We start from the raw sequence: 21,059 nt of genomic DNA, 5'->3' as shown, positions 1-21,059 counted from the left end.
ATAAGTGTTGAATGCCTCCAGTTATGTGCCGTGATGTTGACCGATTCTCTACAAGGATATCTACCAACTGGAGATGTAGGTTAGTTATTTGAGGAAATAATGGCCAGCTGTATTTACAGATGGCAAATGCAATGAAAAGATGTTAAGTTATTTGCGGTGGCCTTTGCCTGTTTACAAATATTGGGCAATTCTTCATAAAGATGACCAGCTATCCATAAATGTATTAACCAGTATAAGGTATCTATGTGGAAATGTTCGTCAGTTTTCTTGTGAATTGTATGCTAATATCTTGTTGGCTTGTTACATGAAATGGTTGTTGCTTGTTATATAAGGAGCAAATTCGTCGGGTGATTCTTGTTGCCCTGGTCTTGCTCTAACACAGGTTGGTTAACAGAAATTTTTCAACTTGACTGTGATCATAAAATTACAATAGCCAGAAAAGATTGATAATTCACCTCGTCCTGGCATCATGGTTCATTTTACATCCCTATTTTTTTTAAAGGAATACTCAGTGGGACTTGCTTCAGATATCCTTATGAATGTTTTCCTTAACTAGCGTTTCACATCTGTTGTGTATTACATTCCAAAGTCGTGATTATGGTCAAACCAGAAGTAAGCAATATGGCTGAAGAGGAAAAGAACGAAGGTTTTAAATCTTAATGGCGTTAAGTGTGTATGAACATCCTGCAAGGAAGACTAAGAAAATATGGTCCCTCCCGCATGATATTGAGGGAAATGAGAGAGAAAAAAAATGGAAGAACCTCCACATTGTAAAAATGGTGGAATTATTAACATTGTAGTAACTGCAACCAATACAATAAGCAAATTATGACAATCCATTATGAAGACAATTTTAATAGATTATTATTTTTATCATTATTATTAATATTATCATTATTAATGTTATCATTATAATAATTTTATTATTATTATTAGGTACAGTAGGGTTGAGGGTCAAGTCAATTGGGAGGTGAGTTTGAATGGAGAAAAACTGGAGGAAGTGAAGTGTTTTAGATATCTGGGAGTGGATCTGTCAGCGGATGGAACCATGGAAGCGGAAGTGGATCATAGGGTGGGGGAGGGGGCAAAAATTTTGGGAGCCTTGAAAAATGTGTGGAAGTCGAGAACATTATCTCGGAAAGCAAAAATGGGTATGTTTGAAGGAATAGTGGTTCCAACAATGTTGTATGGTTGCGAGGCGTGGGCTATGGATAGAGTTGTGCGCAGGAGGATGGATGTGCTGGAAATGAGATGTTTGAGGTCAATGTGTGGTGTGAGGTGGTTTGATCGAGTAAGTAACGTAAGGGTGAGAGAGATGTGTGGAAATAAAAAGAGCGTGGTTGAGAGAGCAGAAGAGGGTGTTTTGAAATGGTTTGGGCACATGGAGAGAATGAGTGAGGAAAGATTGACCAAGAGGATATATGTGTCGGAGGTGGAGGGAACGAGGAGAAGAGGGAGACCAAATTGGAGGTGGAAAGATGGATTGAAAAAGATTTTGTGTGATCGGGGCCTGAACATGCAGGAGGGTGAAAGGAGGGCAAGGAATAGAGTGAATTGGAGCGATGTGGTATACAGGGGTTGACGTGCTGTCAGTGGATTGAATCAAGGCATGTGAAGCGTCTGGGGTAAACCATGGAAAGCTGTGTAGGTATGTATATTTGCGTGTGTGGACGTGTGCATGTACATGTGTATAGGGGGGGGGGGGGGGTGGGCCATTTCTTTCGTCTGTTTCCTTGCGCTACCTCGCAAACGCGGGAGACAGCGACAAAGTATAAATAAAAAAAAAAAAAAATATTATTATTATTATTGTTTTATATTACCAAAATCTTCAAAACTATATTTGTGTATAAATGCAAATACTGGTGAATGGAGATAAATGGGGAATCTCTCCAAATATACACTCAGTTTCACACCCTTCTTAAGTTTTTGGGGTTATCATAAGCTATCTTGTTTATACTCTTGGTAACAGGTTGAGTACGTTAATATGCTAGATTTGCCTCTGTCATCATATATCTTAAAGAACAGTAACATAATCGAATATCCATGTGCTTTTTGAATCATGTATCATTCATTGGGAATAATTTTAACCACGGCGTCTCTGGAGTCTTGTAGCTGCAGCGGCCATGGCGGAAGGACGAAAATGGAATCACATTTTTGGTGAGAACCTATTCATTTCTTTGATTTTCGGTATCTCTTTTATGTCATACTAATATATAAAGGTTATTGATTAATGCACCTTCAATCGTTTTACTTGTATAGAATAGGTTTTGATGTAATTTTAATCTTTAAAACTGTGCTCCAGTTCAATGCACTTTGAATATTTCATTAAAACTGTGCTCCAGTTCAATGCACTTTGAATATTTCATTTATCGTTGTTAGTCCCTAAAAGTCTGTATTATTAATGAGCTTTGAACAAAGCAAAGAAAATGTTTATGTTTTGAGTTATACGATGCTCTTAGATATAATTCGAAACTTCAAAAATAAATCATGTGTTTTGAATTCCAGTAGAAGAAAAATAATTGATTTACAGCAAGCAATTTTATTTTAATGTTGAGTATATATTTCTTAACTAGGCTGTGATAATATCTTATCAGTGACTCCATCTTGCAGCAGATTTTTACAATTATATCGGTAATTATGGTCGCCCCAAGCCCCACGAAACCATCATTAACACAAATGCCATGACAGTTGACATAAAGATCATTATCATTAACACAGCCATAGTGTCATTTGAGCCAAAATAGCATCAGCCAAGACATTGTCACTCGATGATTCAGCACGAAACAACTTTATATACATTTTGTGCTGACATATCTTTTTATTGTAGATATATGAGATGCATTGTGTTTTATTTCCTTTCCTCTCAGTTTGCTAGTAAGAATAGGGATAATCAAACAGCCTTCCTCTGAGTCCCCGTTTTGTAAAAAAGATACGAAAGATTATGGCCAGCGGACTCAAGCTGCACAGCTTTGTTGCGGATTGGCCTTGTGACGATAAATTTGAGAGGTATTTGGAGATGTCGACTGTCCTAAATTAAGGATAACGACTTTAACGGTGGCGATAGTACACTCGGTCAATATCTAACTGGGAAATGACTTTGTACTGATGGTATAAGACTGGTGAATTGTAATGCCCTCCCAAGGCGATTATATTGGTTTTTGGGTCAATTGTATTGGTCCTGGGGTGAAATGCAATGCTTAAGCAACGGAATAAGGGTACTAGAGGGCGAGGGAAGAGATATTTCGATGAATTACATATGACAGCTAGAGAATGGATGTGAGTGGATGTGGCCTTCGCGTTTCCTGGCGCTAACTCGCTGACGTAGGGGGTAGGCAGTGGGGAGGGCATGCTGTTTCCTAAGGGGTGAGTTGGCGTCGAGAATGGATGAAGGCGAGCAAGTACGAATATGTGCATATGTGTGTGCATGTATATATGTGTATGTGCATGTATGTACATATGTGTGTATAAGTGGATGGGTCTTTGTTTCCTGGCACTATCTCGCTGACGCTGGAAACGGGGATCAAATATAATGAAAAAATAGTGATATTTAGTAATATTTTTTTCTGTATGTAAAAATATCGGCTGAACAGTCAACTAGATAGGTATATATATGATTATAACTATGTGGTTTTATTAAGATATCGGTATTATGAACTCTAATTAAATCAATTTAGTTCGTTTGGGACAGGATAGGAAAGAGATTGAAATTTAAACGTTCTAATATGGGTCCTTTGTCGTCATTGTTCGATAGATTAAAACAGTTAAAGCTAGGTTAACTTTGGTTCCTGTTCATCCCAGCTGCTCCGGATAACCAAAGAAGTGCTCCTCCTAGCGTCTCACTAGCGTCAATAACGCACAAAGTATCCTTAATTTCTCCCTTGTTGCCTTCACATGATTCTAGTAATATTGCACAATACCTCTAATGCCTTTTGTGCTGCTAGAAGTAGCATTATTGCACATTTAAAATCTCAAATGACCGTAGAAAAGACCTCATTGTACCCTCGATCTCTCGCATGTCATCACTAACCTTAATGAATTTTAAAATCCAAAAAAATCCAAGTGTCACCAGTGACCCTTTAATGCCTCATATGACGTAAGAATGTTACTACTATCTTTCTGCAGTCTCATTGCTAATGGCTGAAGGTATGACGTCATAAAAGCTCAATTAAAAAAAAAATGTCTGCATATCCAGCATTGCACAGCCTATCGCCGTGCACTACAATTTACAAATTCGATTACAATGTAATTGTCACTGTTATCATTCTTATCATAAATATCATTATCATCATTATTTGTAATAATACTAGTATAGTTATTTCATTATCATGTAGCCAAATAATTTTCGTTGTTATTAATGTTATCATTATGAAACCAATTATAATGTATGATAGTAAGTGATTGATACTAACTTTACTTAAAGGTCATATGGCATTATCTTTTCTTCTTAATGTATCTGCTTAAAAGAAAAATATTACACGATGCTTTAGATTAGTGACGATGAAATGTTCTGCTTATCATGGAGTAGAGGATGTTAGCCGACATATGACGCAGTATTGTCGCTGTGGGCCTGGTTTCGTACGCCGACCCCGAGGTTTGATGCGCATGACCAGACAAACTGCGTGTGGATTTAGGTTCTTTTCTCTTTGGTATATGCGTCTAAGCTTCTAATATAATACTCTTGGGTAAAACATACTTTGTGTGTACTATCTTGACGAGTTTCTGCCCTCCTGAGCGTCTCTTACCTCCCTCATACCGGTCTGTCATTTGTAGATATGTGAAGATAATAATTCAAGTCTATGGCAAATCATATATATTAATGGTTCTTTCATCCTGTTTGGCAAGGTCTCTTGATTGATGTATTTTTCTTCCTCATTTCAGTTTGATAGTTTTCAGCCTCTGTACTAGCATTATTGCATTATCCTTTGCATATCATATCTATATTGAATAATCTTGTGACCTCCCTATCTGGCAGTACAATGCAAATGACTAATTTTTTTGTATGATTCTGGTGAAGTTAAGCTAGTGCACTCTGGTCCATTCAGGTTAAAAACTAGGATTAATCTGCATTTCCAAAACCATGAGGTAATTTAGACAAAGATCATCAGGTCTCTTGATAAAATTGATGAATAAGTTATTTCAAATGACATATTTTGGAATGTCTAAAACAATTACAGCGCTAAGAAAAGATATATTGCACTCAGGGTATGAGATACTGTATGACATTATGTAAGCCCAGGACACACACGTATGGCAAAAACAAGATGATGATAGTACAGTGTTTCCCTGTCTTTGCCGTCATAAGAATTAAAAGGAAACTGTGTCAATTCCAGTTGTTTTAGCTCCCAATATCAAGGTGTCTTTGTGTCCCGGCAGTTCATCGGTGTAAATCCAATATAAACTTAGATTGATTATCCATAATAACATTAATGTTATCTTTGTCATATGAGGAATATCTGTTAGATTCTGGCATTTGTTCACATGATGAAGATGCCCTCGTTGCAGGCATACCATGACAACCTTAATGACTAGTTCAAGACGGCAATTGAGCTTTGAGTGACAGATAAATACTTTTCTGGATCCCAACGAAAGTGTATTTGTTATTTATTGCTGTCATCATTTTTAGTTTGCCTTCCTTTCAACAAATCTATTGGCACAAAACCCTACGTTAACAGGAATTCCCCATTAATGCAGCTTCACAGTAAACCAAAAAGAAGAATTCAGTCTCTTACTAGAGAATGACATTGCCATGTAGTAAATTCCTTAATCAAAATGTGCATTATATTAAAAGACAGGTTTTTCACTTCCAAAAAATGTAAATATTTTCCCTTGTCTTTTTTCCTGTCATAATTCTCTTTGTATTTCAGTTAAGGCCTGACCTTAAGGATTTGTGTTCATAACGAGCCTTCAATAAAAAAAAAAAAAACTGCCCCCTCCAACCCATTCTAAAATTAATCTCATATTCCAGTATTTGTGACCCGGAAATAATCGTATATATATATATATATATATATATATATATATATATATATATATATATATATATATATATATATATATATATATATATGGAATTAACCCCCAAAAGGAAAATGCTTAAAACTATGAAGAATTTCTGTCCATGTTTTCAAAAACCATTAAAGCCACTTCGAGGTCATCCAGGTCGTGACAGGTTATAGTAACAATCGTTGGATCTTCGACTTCGGAATTCAAGTGGTATTAACTTTTGGGCAATGCTGAAAAACTTTGCCAATAAGTTTCCAAGGATAATGAGAGGCGAAGATCCAGTCTGTGGTCATGGGTCAGAGGTAATTGTAACTGCAGTCGAACCCGAAGTTAGAAGACCCGGGGAACAGGAAGGTGTGACCCAGCCTGGCCAAGCAACCTTCCTTGCCTCGTCCACTTCTTCTGTTGGCTCCCTGGCCAATGAATCATTAAACGCCATCAAGAGTCGAATAAAGGAGATAAAGAAGTCCATTGAAACCTTCAGCACCGAGAAAAATAACGAGAAATTATTATTCAGAGGTACGTGGAAAGGCTTTCTGGGGGTCAAACCCATGGCCGGTCAAAACAATGTGTGCTTAGGGTTCCTTTTTTTTCCATAGGTAAAGGTGTAGGCAATGGTCCTTTTGGTAAGGATAACAACCTCTTAAGTTTAGAATGTTGGTGAAATTTGGAGAACAAAGAGAATTCATGAGACTGAAGCAGGGGGGTGGAGGGAAATTTTGATGTGTCATCGTGTTAATCGGTGATCATTACGAAGAAAGGAAGACGTTGAACTGCGCCATTAGAGGTGTATCTAGCGGTCCATACTAATCTCGGGGGGCCCAGACAAAGAAGGTATATGTAATAGCACAGTCATCTGGGCTCAGGACAAAGGGGTCAAATTTGGCGCCGCGACAATTTTTTTTTTTATTCCCCCCTCCCTTGGGACCCGTTTTCTGTGTCAGTGTGGAAGATTTCGCCAGGCGAAGTGGTCTTTCCCAGACGTCGTCCGGTGTAGTGAGGTGTGTCCTGCAGCAGCCCGGCGAGATGGCCGCCAACCTAGAGTACTACAGGGAGCAGGCCGTCAAGATCCTTCACGAGAAGAACAAAATCACGGATATTTTGGCTCGGATAGAGGAGAAGACCCAGGTGAAGCGAGAGTACATCGCTTTAGGTCAGTACCTCCTTTTTGCTTGGCTTCTAACCTCCATTAACTTTGCTCGTAATTGAATAAAGTCCCATTATGCCCGGGATAGCCTACGTTGAATTTTAGTCTAGGTATCCATTAGAAGTGATTGTCTTCTCTTGAAAGTGTCTTGTCATTGTATAGTGAGAGAAAAATCGAGGTCCTTGTAGACTGGCAGGACTGCACCATTTTCAATGCGTAATTTGTCATGATAATAAGCTTCGGATCAGACCTAAACTGCATATATATTATTCACTGCCTGATATATTCGTCATCACACTCCTTTTCATCAGTTCGTATCCATAGTTGGGTCTTTATACATATATGAATTCAGCAAGCTGTTGTTATAGTCGAAACGTAGGTCAGATTCCTTAATGGGGTTTAAAAATTGTTGATGTATTTCATTGACATGCATTTGTGTACCTGCGGATATTGATATAGAATGATTGCTCACACTTTGGATGTTTTGACATTTGCTTTGATCTGGAATTGGATGTTTTGACATTTGCTTTGATCTGGAATACCTGTTTTCTTGTAACACGAGTGGGCAGGGCTTTGATGATAATGGAAAATGTAGGGGTTTGAGGAGACATTACGTCGAACGTTATCAGAGATCAGAATTAAACCTATCATTCTGTGAAAGGTTAAAGTTCCTGTATAGATTTTTATTAGATTTGTGTTATGTAACAATTGTTATTATTTTCACACTGGGTGTGGTCACATCTATTTGAAGTGTCTTATCCTGAAAATTTCTGATAAGTATTTTTATAGTGTAATTATTTACTTTCATCATGCTATAGTATGGATTTATTGACACTTCTCAATAGAGGAAGAGTGTTAGTTATTATGAAATGAAGTTCACTACTTACAGAAACTCTGTTGCCTTGGCCACCCCCTTGAGGGAGTTCCACGAGGGAAAATGCATGAGATATAAATAGACAACAAAATATAACGGGCAAAGATACGAATTTCTTGAAAATGGCATAGGGAAAAGGTTATGTAAGTTTTTAGTGCTTCACACAGTTCATTGTGATATAGAAATATCTGGAGGGCATAATTGGAGCATTGTTTTAATGACTATGTAATTGAGGCATTTGTATTATACCAAGGAAAATGTGGGGATAATGAAGGTAAGCATAATTAATATAAATGCAAAGAATAAAGAATCAACAACCTATGAAAAACATGCTAATGAAAATATACCATAAATGTGCCACGAGTTGTTTACAGACAGACAACACTGCACGATCCTCAGTAGAATATGAATATAATGATTGTATGTTTCATATGTCGTTTCAGGTACAGGTGAGGTTTTTGTATTTTTTGTAACTTTAGTTAAAAGTGGCTCGCCTACATTTATATTTTTTTTTTTCACACTGGTTTGCTGTTTATTGAATTAGCAAGGTAGCACTTGGAACAAAGAAAAGGTCTAAATTGCTCACATGCTTTTTGTCATGTTTAATGGACTGAAACCATGGCCCCACAGACCTCTCATGGTTTCCAGTCAGACCATTGTCCATTAACAGCATCTTGTCCTTTGTATGCCATTTTGCGTAGACCATTGTCCATTGACAGCCTGTTCCTTGTATACCATATTGGTTCAGTTTACATATTCATGTGCATATCTTAGCACCCTCTTGCATGTTCAGACTCCCAAGTATTCAAAATCTAATTCACTTCATTCCATCTCCAATTTGGTCTTCCTCTTCTCTTCTGAAACATACACTTTCTTCCTCTCCTCATGTCTAAACCATCTCAGTGATCTTTATCATTCTCACCTATGCTCATATTGCCATGCTGATATCATTTCTTACTCGATTGACTCTCTTCACATCACATATTGTCCTGTAATGTATCTTTTCGAATACGTCAACCTTACCTTATCTGAAACCCATGCCTCACATTCATACAAAACCGCTGGGATTACTTTACTGTGAAAGGTACACATCTTTACCCTCGCAGGTAATGAGTTCTCTTACCATGCACTTTTTACTTCACCCAGTACCTTAGCTTCCTTATTCATCCTGTGGTGCACTTCAGTTTCCATAGTTCCATATGCTACCATAGCTACTCCCAGGTATCTGAAACATACCACTTCCTTCATGTTCTCTCCACCGAAACACTCCAACTAACCAGTTTCCTTTCACTTTGCTATGTTTCACATTTTTTCTCACCTCCCTTTGACACACACTTCCATACTCAAGACTCCAGCTTCTACAGTTTCTCTCTTGAATCTCCTCCAGTACCATATCATCAGGAGAGGAGACATCAGTTCAAAAAGACTGCGGATCTGCCTCTTTCCAAAACCTTTGTATTCACTTCCATCACCACCTCGTACTAAAAGATATCAAACAACCTTGATTACATCACACCCCTGGTGCAGGCCCACAGCTTTCTTTTCACCATATATTTGTGACACCTTCATGGAGTATTTCTCTCATCCTTGTGATATGTAGAGCTGCCAACCATTACATTTTCATGTAATGCACATGTGTATGTAATATTACGTATGGGAAGTCCACAGGTGTATGTTCTCATGATGCACGCAGGTACTAATGCAGTGTACAAAATAATTTCTGACCATTTCACAGAAATGACCACACATATTGTTGTACAGTCAGTCTTACCGTCTGACCATATCTTCAGGTTGTGTAACCAGGCTAGTCCTACTCTTAGGCCAGGCTCTCCTGAGACTTCAAAAAGTTGCTCAAAATTATAATGTATAGGAGTGGATAAGAAATTGCATGTCCCCTTCCATCTATTGCTGTTCTTTAAAAAGGTAAAATGTAGTATAAGATTTTCTAGCAATGATCGATGAAGAGTAATGACAAAAATTTTGATTGAAAAATAAAATTTTCAGCATGTAAGTTGCATCATCACATCAGTTTATTTAGGCCTCAACTATTAATTAACAGGGATAGAATGAAGTATAAACCTTTCCTGCAAAATATAATGTGGCTAATCTAACAAACCAGTGAAAATGTTCATATTATCACAAATGCAAAATTATGTCTATGTAAAACATTTAAAAAGTGAAATAATGAGGAAAATCAATTGGCCAATGACCAGTTCAGAATGGAAGAGTTTGAAGAGGTCAGAATGTTGCATCCATCTCCCATGTGGAAAAACTTGTCCATGTTTTGATGGTTTGGCTTGCCGTTGTTCGTATTGCATATTGTGCTATGCATCATTGATTTAACAGTGAGCTGTAGAGGGGTGAAGCCACTTCATCATGGTATTGATTTCAGGTACAAAATCAAGCAGGGAGAAGCAAACTTTTTGGTCTGAATACACCAGGAAGTGGTCCTGCAATGCATGATCGAGAAAGGATGAATTTACTGCATGATGTCAAGTTTGTGCTTTGGATTTTTGCATTGTACATGGAGGAGCGTATGGCAGTCAGACTAGATACTTTGTTGGTTTTAAAGTGAACAGTTGTGGATTGTCTACAATCTGCATTTAGAGATAACAGCTTGAGCACTGAATTTCACGATTTCCTTCATGTTTTTATTGAAATTGCAGCCTGTATTGCGCATGGTTGTACATTTTGTTTGCAAAATTCTTTTTTTTCAAAATTCGTTATTTTTGCCATTCATTTTTTTTCTTTTTGACAAGGTTGGCAGCTCTGTATATGTTTTCTTGCGATTTTGAAATACCACATACAAATTATTCTATATCTCAAAGTATTTCTCATGTGCCTTCAAAGTAAACACCTGATCCACCCAACCTCTTCCATTTCTGATGCCATGTCCCCCCCAGTCTGAGGCTCTGTTCCTGCCACAACCCTCAAAATCACCATTCTCTTACTTAACTTACTAGGTACGCTTAGTAAACTCATACCTCTAATTTTAACTTTCACTTTTGTACCCCTTGCCTTTATACAGTGCCAATTCTCAGGCAGCTCACCTTGAACCAACCATATATTATGATTTTTGATAACCAATCATCAACAGAGTTAACCTTCTTGTGAAATTCAACAGCAATCCATCCACTGTAGCAGACTTGCCATACTTCAACTTATGTAGGCTTTCACAATCTCATGTCTTTTCACCACACCTCTTGCCATGACTCTCTTTGCTCACCTTCTTGATTCAAACACCTCGTGGTTTCCACCTTGTCATCAAACACATTCAAGAAATCTTCAAAGTACTCATTCCATCTCTTCACCTCTTCTTAGCCTGTTACAACTTTCCCATTCACCGTTACTCCCATTTCTCTTTGCTTTTCTCAGTTATCCACCTTTCAGAACATTTTCTTTTTTTTCCTTAAAGTTTGATGTTACTTTCTCCAAGTCTTCTCTCTCTCTCTCTCTCTCTCTCTCTCTCTCTCTCTCTCTCTCTCTCTCTCTCTCTCTCTCTCTCTCAGAGTAATACACATAGTTTTTTTTCTGGTGGGCATCATCACCATGTGTAATGTTATGCTTTGCAGGTATTTCTGTAAACTTAATGAAGCATATAAAGCACCAAAAACATAACAGCCATTTTCCAAGTATTTTTGATGCAAAGCTAATATGAAAATTTTCATAAAGATTGGTAAGTCTTGATTTAGCTTGGCATGGTTATTACCTTTGGATTTTGTATGATTTTGTTCATCCAACTTCCCCTAGCAGCTGATATATACCTTTCATTTCATTTTTATAGTAGCTATATAGACCACACTCAGTTGTGATGCCAAGTGCCACTGATTTTTTACCATAAATCATTCCGGAGGATTAGTGAGGGGGTACAACAAGGAACATATGCCTCCAGTTTTCACGTTCAGATGTGTTTTATTAAAACCAGCTGACCCAGAATTTAGGTACTGTATTTCAGTAAACCAGGGTAACACTGGTGGTTCTTCCTGGGAGGAGCTGAACGAGCTCATCCTAGGAGTGGCAGGACAGACTCATCCTGATAGGAACAGGACTAGGTCTTTGTGGGAATGGCAGGACTAGCTCATCCATGGAGGGGCAGAATCAAGTGCTTTACTTGGTTAGGATTTGCTCATCCTGCATGGGTAAGGATTAGGCTCCTAGTAGTTTGTACAAGACTGGCTTATCCTTGAAGGGGCAGGATTATCTCCTGCTGGGATGGACAGGAGTGGATTGTACTGGGAGAAGCTAGACAGGCTCTTTCAGGAAGGGGTACAGACACTTACACCTGAGCTCTCAAAAGTATGAGAGGAATGTTGGCTTTGGTCGGCAGTTCCCTGTGTGTATTTTTGTCCAGTGTGGGGAGACTCAGAGTACCAGGAACAGACATGGTGCCAAGCTTAACTTTTTCAAATACTTTGCCTTTTCTAGTAACTTCGTATAAGTGCTAGAGGCTGTGGTTGTCTTGGACATTACATATATATATATATTTTTTTTTTTTTTTTTTTTTTTTTTTTTTTTTTTGCTGCTGTCTCCTGCGTTTGCGAGGTAGCGCAAGGAAACAGACGAAAGAAATGGCCCAACCCACCACCATACACATGTATATACATACGTCCACACACACAAATATACACACCTACACAGCTTTCCATGGTTTACCCCAGACGCTTCACATGCCCTGATTCAATCCAGTGACAGCACGTCAACCCCGGTACACCACATCGATCCAATTCACTCTATTCCTTGCCCTCCTTTCACCCTCCTGCATGTTCAGGCCCCAATCACACAAAATCTTTTTCACTCCATCTTTCCACCTCCAATTTGGTCTCCCACTTCTCGTTCCCTCCACCTCCGACACATATATCCTCTTGGTCAATCTTTCCTCACTCATTCTCTCCATGTGCCCAAACCATTTCAAAACACCCTCTTCTGCTCTCTCAACCACGCTCTTATTATTTCCACACATCTCTCTTACCCTTACGTTACTTACTCGATCCAACCACCTCACACCACACATTGTCCTCAAACATCTCATTTCCAGCACATCCATCCTCCTGCGCACAACTCTATCCATAGCCCACGCCTCGCAACCATACAACATTGCTGGAGCCACTATTCCTTCAAACTTACCCATTTTTGCTTTCCGAGATAATGTTCTCGACTTCCACACATTCTTCAAGGCTCCCAGGATTTTCGCCCCCTCCCCCACCCTATGATCCACTTCCGCTTCCATGGTTCCATCGGCTGCCAGATCCACTCCCAGATATCTAAAACACTTTACTTCCTCCAGTTTTTCTCCATTCAAACTTATATATATATATATATTTTTTTTTCATACTATTCGCCATTTCCCGTGTTTGCGAGGAAGCGTTAAGAACAGAGGACTGGGCCTTAGAGGGAGTATCCTCACCTGGCCCCCTTCTCTGTTCCTTCGTTTGGAAAATTAAAAAAAAACGAGAGGGGAGGATTTCCAGCCACCCACTCCCTCCCCTTTTAGTCGCCTTCTGCGTCATGCAGGGAATACGTGGGAAGTATTCTTTCTCCCGTATCCCCAGGGATAAATATATATATATATATATATATATATATATATATATATATATATATATATATATATATATATTATCCCTGGGGATAGGGGATTAAGAATACTTCCCACGTATTCCCTGCGTGTCGTAGAAGGCGACTAAAAGGGGAGGGAGCGGGGGGCTGGAAATCCTCCCCTCTCGTTTTTTTTTTTCAAAAGAAGGAATAGAGAATTGGGCCAGGCGAGGGTATTCCCTCAAAGGCCCAGTCCTCTGTTCTTAACGCTACCTCGCTAATGCGGGAAATGGCGAATAGTTTGAAAGAAAAGAAAAAATATATATATATATATATATATATATATTTTTTTTTTTTTTTTCTTTATACATATTCGGTATTTCCTGCATTAGCAAGGTAGCATCAGGAACAGAGGACTGAGCCTCAGAGGAAAAATCGTCACTTGGCCCCCTTCTTTGTTTCTTCTTTTGGAAAAGTAAAGAGTGGAGGGGATTTCCAGCTCCCACTTCCACCCCTTTCGGTCACCTTCTTCAACACACAGGTAATATGTGGGAAGTATTCTTTCTCCCCTATCCCCAGGCCTCAGGGATAGGGGAAAAAGAGTACTTTCCACACACACACACACATACATACACATATATTTTATTATTATATGTACATTATATGTACATAAATGCCCACATACACACATATACATACATATAGATATCAACACACGCACACACATGCAGACACTACACACCCACACCTGCCCGCGGTTTGAAAGAAAGAATATATATATATATCCCTGGGGATAGGGGAGAAAGAATACTTCCCACGTATTCCCTGCGTGTCGTAGAAGGCAACTAAAAGGGAAGGGAGCGGGGGGCTGGAAATCCTTCCCTCTCGTTTTTTTTTTTAATTTTCCAAAAGAAGGAACAGAGAAGGGAGCCAGGTGAGGATATTCCCTCAAAGGCCCAGTCCTCTGTTCTTAACGCTACCTCGCTATCGCGGGAAATGGTGAATAGTATGAAAAAATATATATATATATATATATATATATATATATATATATATATATATATATATACCTTGCAAATGCGGGAGACAGCGACAAAGCAAAAAAAAATATATATATATATATTCCCTGGGGATAGGGGAGAAAGACTACTTCCCACGTATTCCCTGCGTGTCATAGAAGGCGACTAAAAGGGGAGGGAGCGGGGGGCTGGAAATCCTCCCCTCTCGTTTTTTTTTAATTTTCCAAAAGAAGGAACAGAGAATTGGGCCAGGTGAGGGTATTCCCTCAAAGGCCCAGTCCTCTGTTCTTAACGCTACCTCACTAATGCGGGAAATGGCGAATAGTTTGAAAGAAAGATATATATATATATATATATATATATATATATATTTTTTTTTTTTTTTTTTTTATACTTTGTCGCTGTCTCCCGCTTTTGCGAGGTAGCGCAAGGAAACAGACGAAAGAAATGGCCCAACCCCCCCCCCCCATACACATGTACATACACACGTCCACACACGCAAATATACATACCTACACAGCTTTCCTTGGTTTACCCCGGACGCTTCACATGCCTTGATTCAGTCCACTGACAGCACGTCAACCCCTGTATACCACATCGCTCCAATTCCCTCTATTCCTTGCCCTCCTTTCACCCTCCTGCATGTTCAGGCCCCGATCACACAAAATCCTTTTCACTCCATCTTTCCACCTCCAATTTGGTCTCCCTCTTCTCCTCGTTCCCTCCACCTCCGACACATATATCCTCTTGGTCAATCTTTCCTCACTCATTCTCTCCATGTGCCCAAACCATTTCAAAACACCCTCTTCTGCTCTCTCAACCACGCTCTTTTTATTTCCACACATCTCTCTTACCCTTACGTTACTTACTCGATCAAACCACCTCACACCACACATTATCCTCAAACATCTCATTTCCAGCACATCCATCCTCCTGCGCACAACTCTATCCATAGCCCACGCCTCGCAACCATACAACATTGTTGGAACTACTATTCCTTCAAACATACCCATTTTTGCTTTCCGGGATAATGTTCTCGACTTCCACACATTTTTCAAGGCTCCCAAAATTTTCGCCCCCTCCCCCACCCTATGATCCACTTCCGCTTCCATGGTTCCATCCGCTGACAGATCCACTCCCAGATATCTAAAACACTTCACTTCCTCCAGTTTTTCTCCATTCAAACTCACCTCCCAATTGACTTGACCCTCCACCCTACTGTACCTAATAACCTTGCTCTTATTCACATTTACTCTTAACTTTCTTCTTCCACACACTTTACCAAACTCCGTCACCAGCTTCTGCAGTTTCTCACATGAATCCGCCACCAGCGCTGTATCATCAGCGAACAACAACTGACTCACTTCCCAAGCTCTCTCATCCCCAACAGACTTCATACTTGCCCCTCTTTCCAAGACTCTTGCATTTACCTCCCTAACAACCCCATCCATAAACAAATTAAACAACCATGGAGACATCACACACCCCTGCCGCAAACCTACATTCACTGAGAACCAATCACTTTCCTCTCTTCCTACACGTACACATGCCTTACATCCTCGATAAAAACTTTTCACTGCTTCTAACAACTTGCCTCCCACACCATATATTCTTAATACCTTCCACAGAGCATCTCTATCAACTCTATCATATGCCTTCTCCAGATCCATAAATGCTACATACAAATCCATTTGCTTTTCTAAGTATTTCTCACATACATTCTTCAAAGCAAACACCTGATCCACACATCCTCTACCACTTCTGAAACCACACTGCTCTTCCCCAATCTGATGCTCTGTACATGCCTTCACCCTCTCAATCAATACCCTCCCATATAATTTACCAGGAATACTCAACAAACTTATACCTCTGTAATTTGAGCACTCACTCTTATCCCCTTTGCCTTTGTACAATGGCACTATGCACGCATTCCGCCAATCCTCAGGCACCTCACCATGAGTCATACATACATTAAATAACCTTACCAACCAGTCAACAATGCAGTCACCCCCTTTTTTAATAAATTCCACTGCAATACCATCCAAACCTGCTGCCTTGCCGGCTTTCATCTTCCGCAAAGCTTTTACTACCTCTTCTCTGTTTACCAAATCATTTTCCCTAACCCTCTCACTTTGCACACCACCACGACCCAAACACCCTATATCTGCCACTCTGTCATCAGACACATTCAACAAACCTTCAAAATACTCACTCCATCTCCTTCTCACATCACCACTACTACATGTAGTAGGGATATATTTTTTTTTTTTTTTTTTTTATTATACTTTGTCGCTGTCTCCCGCGTCTGCGAGGTAGCGCAAGGAAACAGACGAAAGAAATGGCCTAACCCCCCCCCCCATACACATGTATATACATACGTCCACACATGCAAATATACATACCTACACAGCTTTCCATGGTTTACCCTAGACGCTTCACATGCCTTGATTCAATCCACTGACAGCACGTCAACCCCGGTATACCACATCGCTCCATTTCACTCTATTCCTTGCCCTCCTTTCACCCTCCTGCATGTTCAGGCCCCGATCACACAAAATCTTTTTCACTCCATCTTTCCACCTCCAATTTGGTCTCCCTCTTCTCCTCGTTCCCTCCACCTCCGACACATATATCCTCTTGGTCAATCTTTTCCGAGATAATGTTCTCGACTTCCACACATTCTTCAAGGCCCCCAGAATTTTCGCCCCCTCCCCCACCCTATGATCCACTTCCGCTTCCATGGTTCCATCCGCTGCCAGATCCACTCCCAGATATCTAAAACACTTCACTTCCTCCAGTTTTTCTCCATTCAAACTCACCTCCCAATTGACTTGACCCTCAACCCTACTGTACCTAATAACCTTGCTCTTATTCACATTTACTCAACTTTCTTCTTCCACACACTTTACCAAACTCAGTCACCAGCTTCTGCAGTTTCTCACATGAATCAGCCACCAGCGCTGTATCATCAGCGAACAACAACCGACTCACTTCCCAAGCTCTCTCATCCCCAACAGACTTCATACTTGCCCCTCTTTCCAAAACTCTTGCATTTACCTCCCTAACAACCCCATCCATAAACAAATTAAACAACCATGGATAGGGGATAGGGGAGAAAGAATACTTCCCACGTATTCCCCGCGTGTTGTAGAAGGCAACTAAAAGGTAAGGGAGCGGGGGGCTGGAAATCCTCCCCTCTCGGTTTTTTTTAATTTTCCAAAAGAAGGGACAGAGAAGGGGGCCAGGTGAGGATATTCCCTCAAAGGTCCAGTCCTCTGTTCTTAACGCTACCTCGCTAATGCGGGAAATGGCGAATAGTATGAAAAAAAAATATATATATATATATATATATATATATATATATATATATATATATATATATATATATATATATATATATATATATATTCCTAAGAGTCCACGGGGAAAATGAAACATGATAAGTTCCCAAGTTCACTTTCGTGTAATAATCACATCAGGGGAGACACGAGAAATATAACAGTCATGAAGAGAAGAAGCTAGGATGCCATTTGGTAAACATACGATTGTCCAATTGAGTATGAACCAATGTGGCCTTTGTTGTCTTTTCCTAGCATTACCTTGCTTGCATGTGGGGGGAGGGGGTTGTCATTTCATGTGTGGTGGGGTGGTGACGGGAATGAATAAAGGCAGCAAGTATGAATTATGTGCATGTGTATATATGTATATGTCTGTTTATGTATGTATATGTATACATTGAAGTGTTTAGGTATTTGTATGTGCTTGTTTGGATGTTTATGTATATACATGTGTGTGTGGGTGGGTTGGGCCATTCTTTCGTCTGTTTCCTTGCACTACTTTGCTAATGCGGGAGACAGCGACAAAGTATTATAAATAAATATAGATATGTAAGATGTGTGTACCAATAAGAAGTGAGGAGAGTGAGTGTTTCCAGGTTAAGTTGGATCAACATCAAGTGTGTGATTCACTATGGCTGTTTAATTTGTATAATGATAGGTTAGTAAGGGAGTCAAATGAAGTCTGTAGGGGTGAGGTGGGCCTGTGAAGTAAGTTGGTTCTTGTTTGCTGATAGCACACAATTGGTGACAGATTTGAGTAAGAAACTGTAGAAGTTGGGATTTGAGTTTTGGGTGGGTGTGTGTGTTTGTGAAAGGAGGAATTTATGAGTAAATATCAATAATTAGGTTTAACAGGGTTGAGGGACATGTTAGTTGGGCTATGAGTTTGAATGGAAAAAATTTGGAGAAAGCAAAATGTTTTTGATGCCTGAGAGTGGACTTAACAGCAAATAGAACAATGAAAGCAGCATAAGTTCTAGGAGCACTGAGGAATATATGGAAAAAGAGCTCATTATCTGGGATGGCAGAAATGGGCATGTTTGTAGGCATAGAGGTCCCACAAAGTTGTGTGTGTGTGCAAAGCATGGGCTGCAGATGAGAATGTGCAAAGTTAGGTGGATGTATTGGAAATTAAATGCTTGAGGTCAATATGTGACGTGAGGTATCTTGATCGAGTAAGTAACAAAAGAGTAAGAGAGAGGTGTGCGTATGTTAGGTAATCGACCCTTTACCTTCTTTATTTTTCACATTACAGACACTGTATGTTCCATTCATTTCTGTATCGTCACCCATCATTTCCTTTTAGTTCCATCATAGCTTCATGTTCAGCAGCATGTCTGTATTTTCATGGACTTGTTTCACTTATGCATACATACATTTAGAATAACTTATTGCTTTTGAAATTTGGGGTGATATTTAATGACTCGTTTACTCAGTTTTTTACTGTTATTCAAGGTGTTAATGGCTTTTGTTTGGTATCTCAGTATGTTGCCCCAAAATATAACATATAGTCCACTAATAGGAAGTTTTTTAGGAATTTAAATGATGCAGCAGTTCTCTGTGACCCTATTTTAGGGTTGTTGCATTGCTCTTATGATATTTCTGATGTTGATAATTAGAGAAATTTAGAATGTAAATGAATACGAAGAATATTTGTACATGATCCATGATTGATTTGAATTGTATAGATTTGCATTCCGTATTGATTTCTGTGTTAATCTGTAGCATCAGTTGATATAATTGCTTAAATATTCACTTAATACCTTAAGGTGACTGAAATTATGTTACCTTAAGGACCATATTCTATGTAAATGAAGTGAGTTTACACCAAGTTACCCTGTCTTGGTAGCTCCTTGGATGACCATGAGTTCTGTATGTGAATAATTAACGTTCTGGGAAAGGTGTAATGGGAAGGCCACTGAGAGTAATTAGGGAGCTATTATTTATGTGCTGCAGTAAAAAAAAATATGAAATTAGTGTAGATGTTATTTAGTTAGTCTCGGGTTTTTTTGGTGTTGCATACGAGATTAAAGGCCTTATTTCTGTTTATTGGAGTTGTAATGTGTTTTATTGTCTGTATGAAGTTTTCTTAATTTAGTATACTAAAACACTTCAGATTGCACAAGAAAAATTAGTTACCACTAATTAACAATGTGTTAAGCCAAATCAATCATTAGCTCATTTTTACCTTGACAGTTCGTAGTTCTTGTAATAACCTTTAACCAAGCCTAATGGAGAGAATGTCAGTCAAATCATTAGGACATTTATTCACTTGAATAGTTTTTCTTTGATAGAATTAGCCTGGTTTTTCTTTTGATAGAATTAGCCTGCAACAATATTATACAGGCAAAAGTACTTACTTGCTCAGTATTACCCAGGCTGCATTAGTCACCATTAGAATTATACACGGGCAGAATTCACAGTGAGAGCAGGATTTACCGCCATTAAAGAAACAGTACTGAGAAACAGTTCTGAGAATATTGTCATTATTGTAAATTAGATATTCCTGTTGTTATATTTACCTTTAATTTTATTATCATGGCTATTGTTAGTTTTTTGTCTCCATACAACAGCTTTCCACAATCCAGTGTCATTCCATTTTACAGCATCTTCAAAATTTTGCTCTTATGTTACAATATGACAATGTCATCATCATCACTCATTATTTCTTGTCAATGAATGAATGGTTGCAGTACCCTGTTCTTGGTTTCCATTGAATGATTACTGTGAAAATTTAGGAGAATGTTGATGTAAGACCCTCACTGAATCCCCACTCTTCCTTCATCATCATCCTCACTCCATCTCCACCCTGCACAATATCATGCTTCCATAGGCAGAATCTTATATTTGAAACTAACACTTTTTTTTTTTTTTACTGTGACAGTATGTCTTGTGCTTAACACTTGGCAACCCTTAACTCATGGCTCATTCTTCATAACTCTATAGAGTTTCCTGTGATAAGCACTATGCACTAGCCCAGCCTTTTGGCTGAATGTTAGGAGCAATAGATAGTTGGTAGATAGGAACATTCAGGGAGGAACATTAGGTAGAAAGATATGGTAGAAGTAATTGGTAGGAACATTGAGTAGAAGTCAGTAGGAACATTAGGTAGGATCCTGTGCAAACACTGTGCTGGAGTGGCC

At 39.1% G+C, this 21,059-nt stretch overlaps 1 protein-coding gene across 2 annotated transcripts in view; it reads left to right on the top strand.

Moving 5' to 3' along the window:
* Window positions 1-6,251: 6,251 nt before the first annotated feature.
* Window positions 6,252-21,059, top strand: part of LOC139748187 (receptor expression-enhancing protein 5-like) — a 36,241-nt gene continuing 21,433 nt past the window's right edge. The window contains exon 1 of one of the 2 annotated variants that reach the window (XM_071660983.1): window positions 6,252-6,522. In XM_071660983.1, coding sequence (XP_071517084.1) covers window positions 6,267-6,522 — 256 coding nt within the window. In that variant the 5' untranslated portion in view covers window positions 6,252-6,266. Of the gene's footprint in view, window positions 6,523-6,785; window positions 7,157-21,059 lie in introns of those variants that run through there. The other variant, XM_071660985.1, reaches the window with a different exon arrangement.

The sequence above is a fragment of the Panulirus ornatus genome, chromosome 73, assembly GCF_036320965.1.
Source record: "Panulirus ornatus isolate Po-2019 chromosome 73, ASM3632096v1, whole genome shotgun sequence".
Lineage (NCBI taxonomy): Eukaryota > Metazoa > Arthropoda > Malacostraca > Decapoda > Palinuridae > Panulirus > Panulirus ornatus.
Note: the sequence above shows the minus strand (reverse complement) of the source record. Positions and strands in the feature narration are given on the sequence as shown.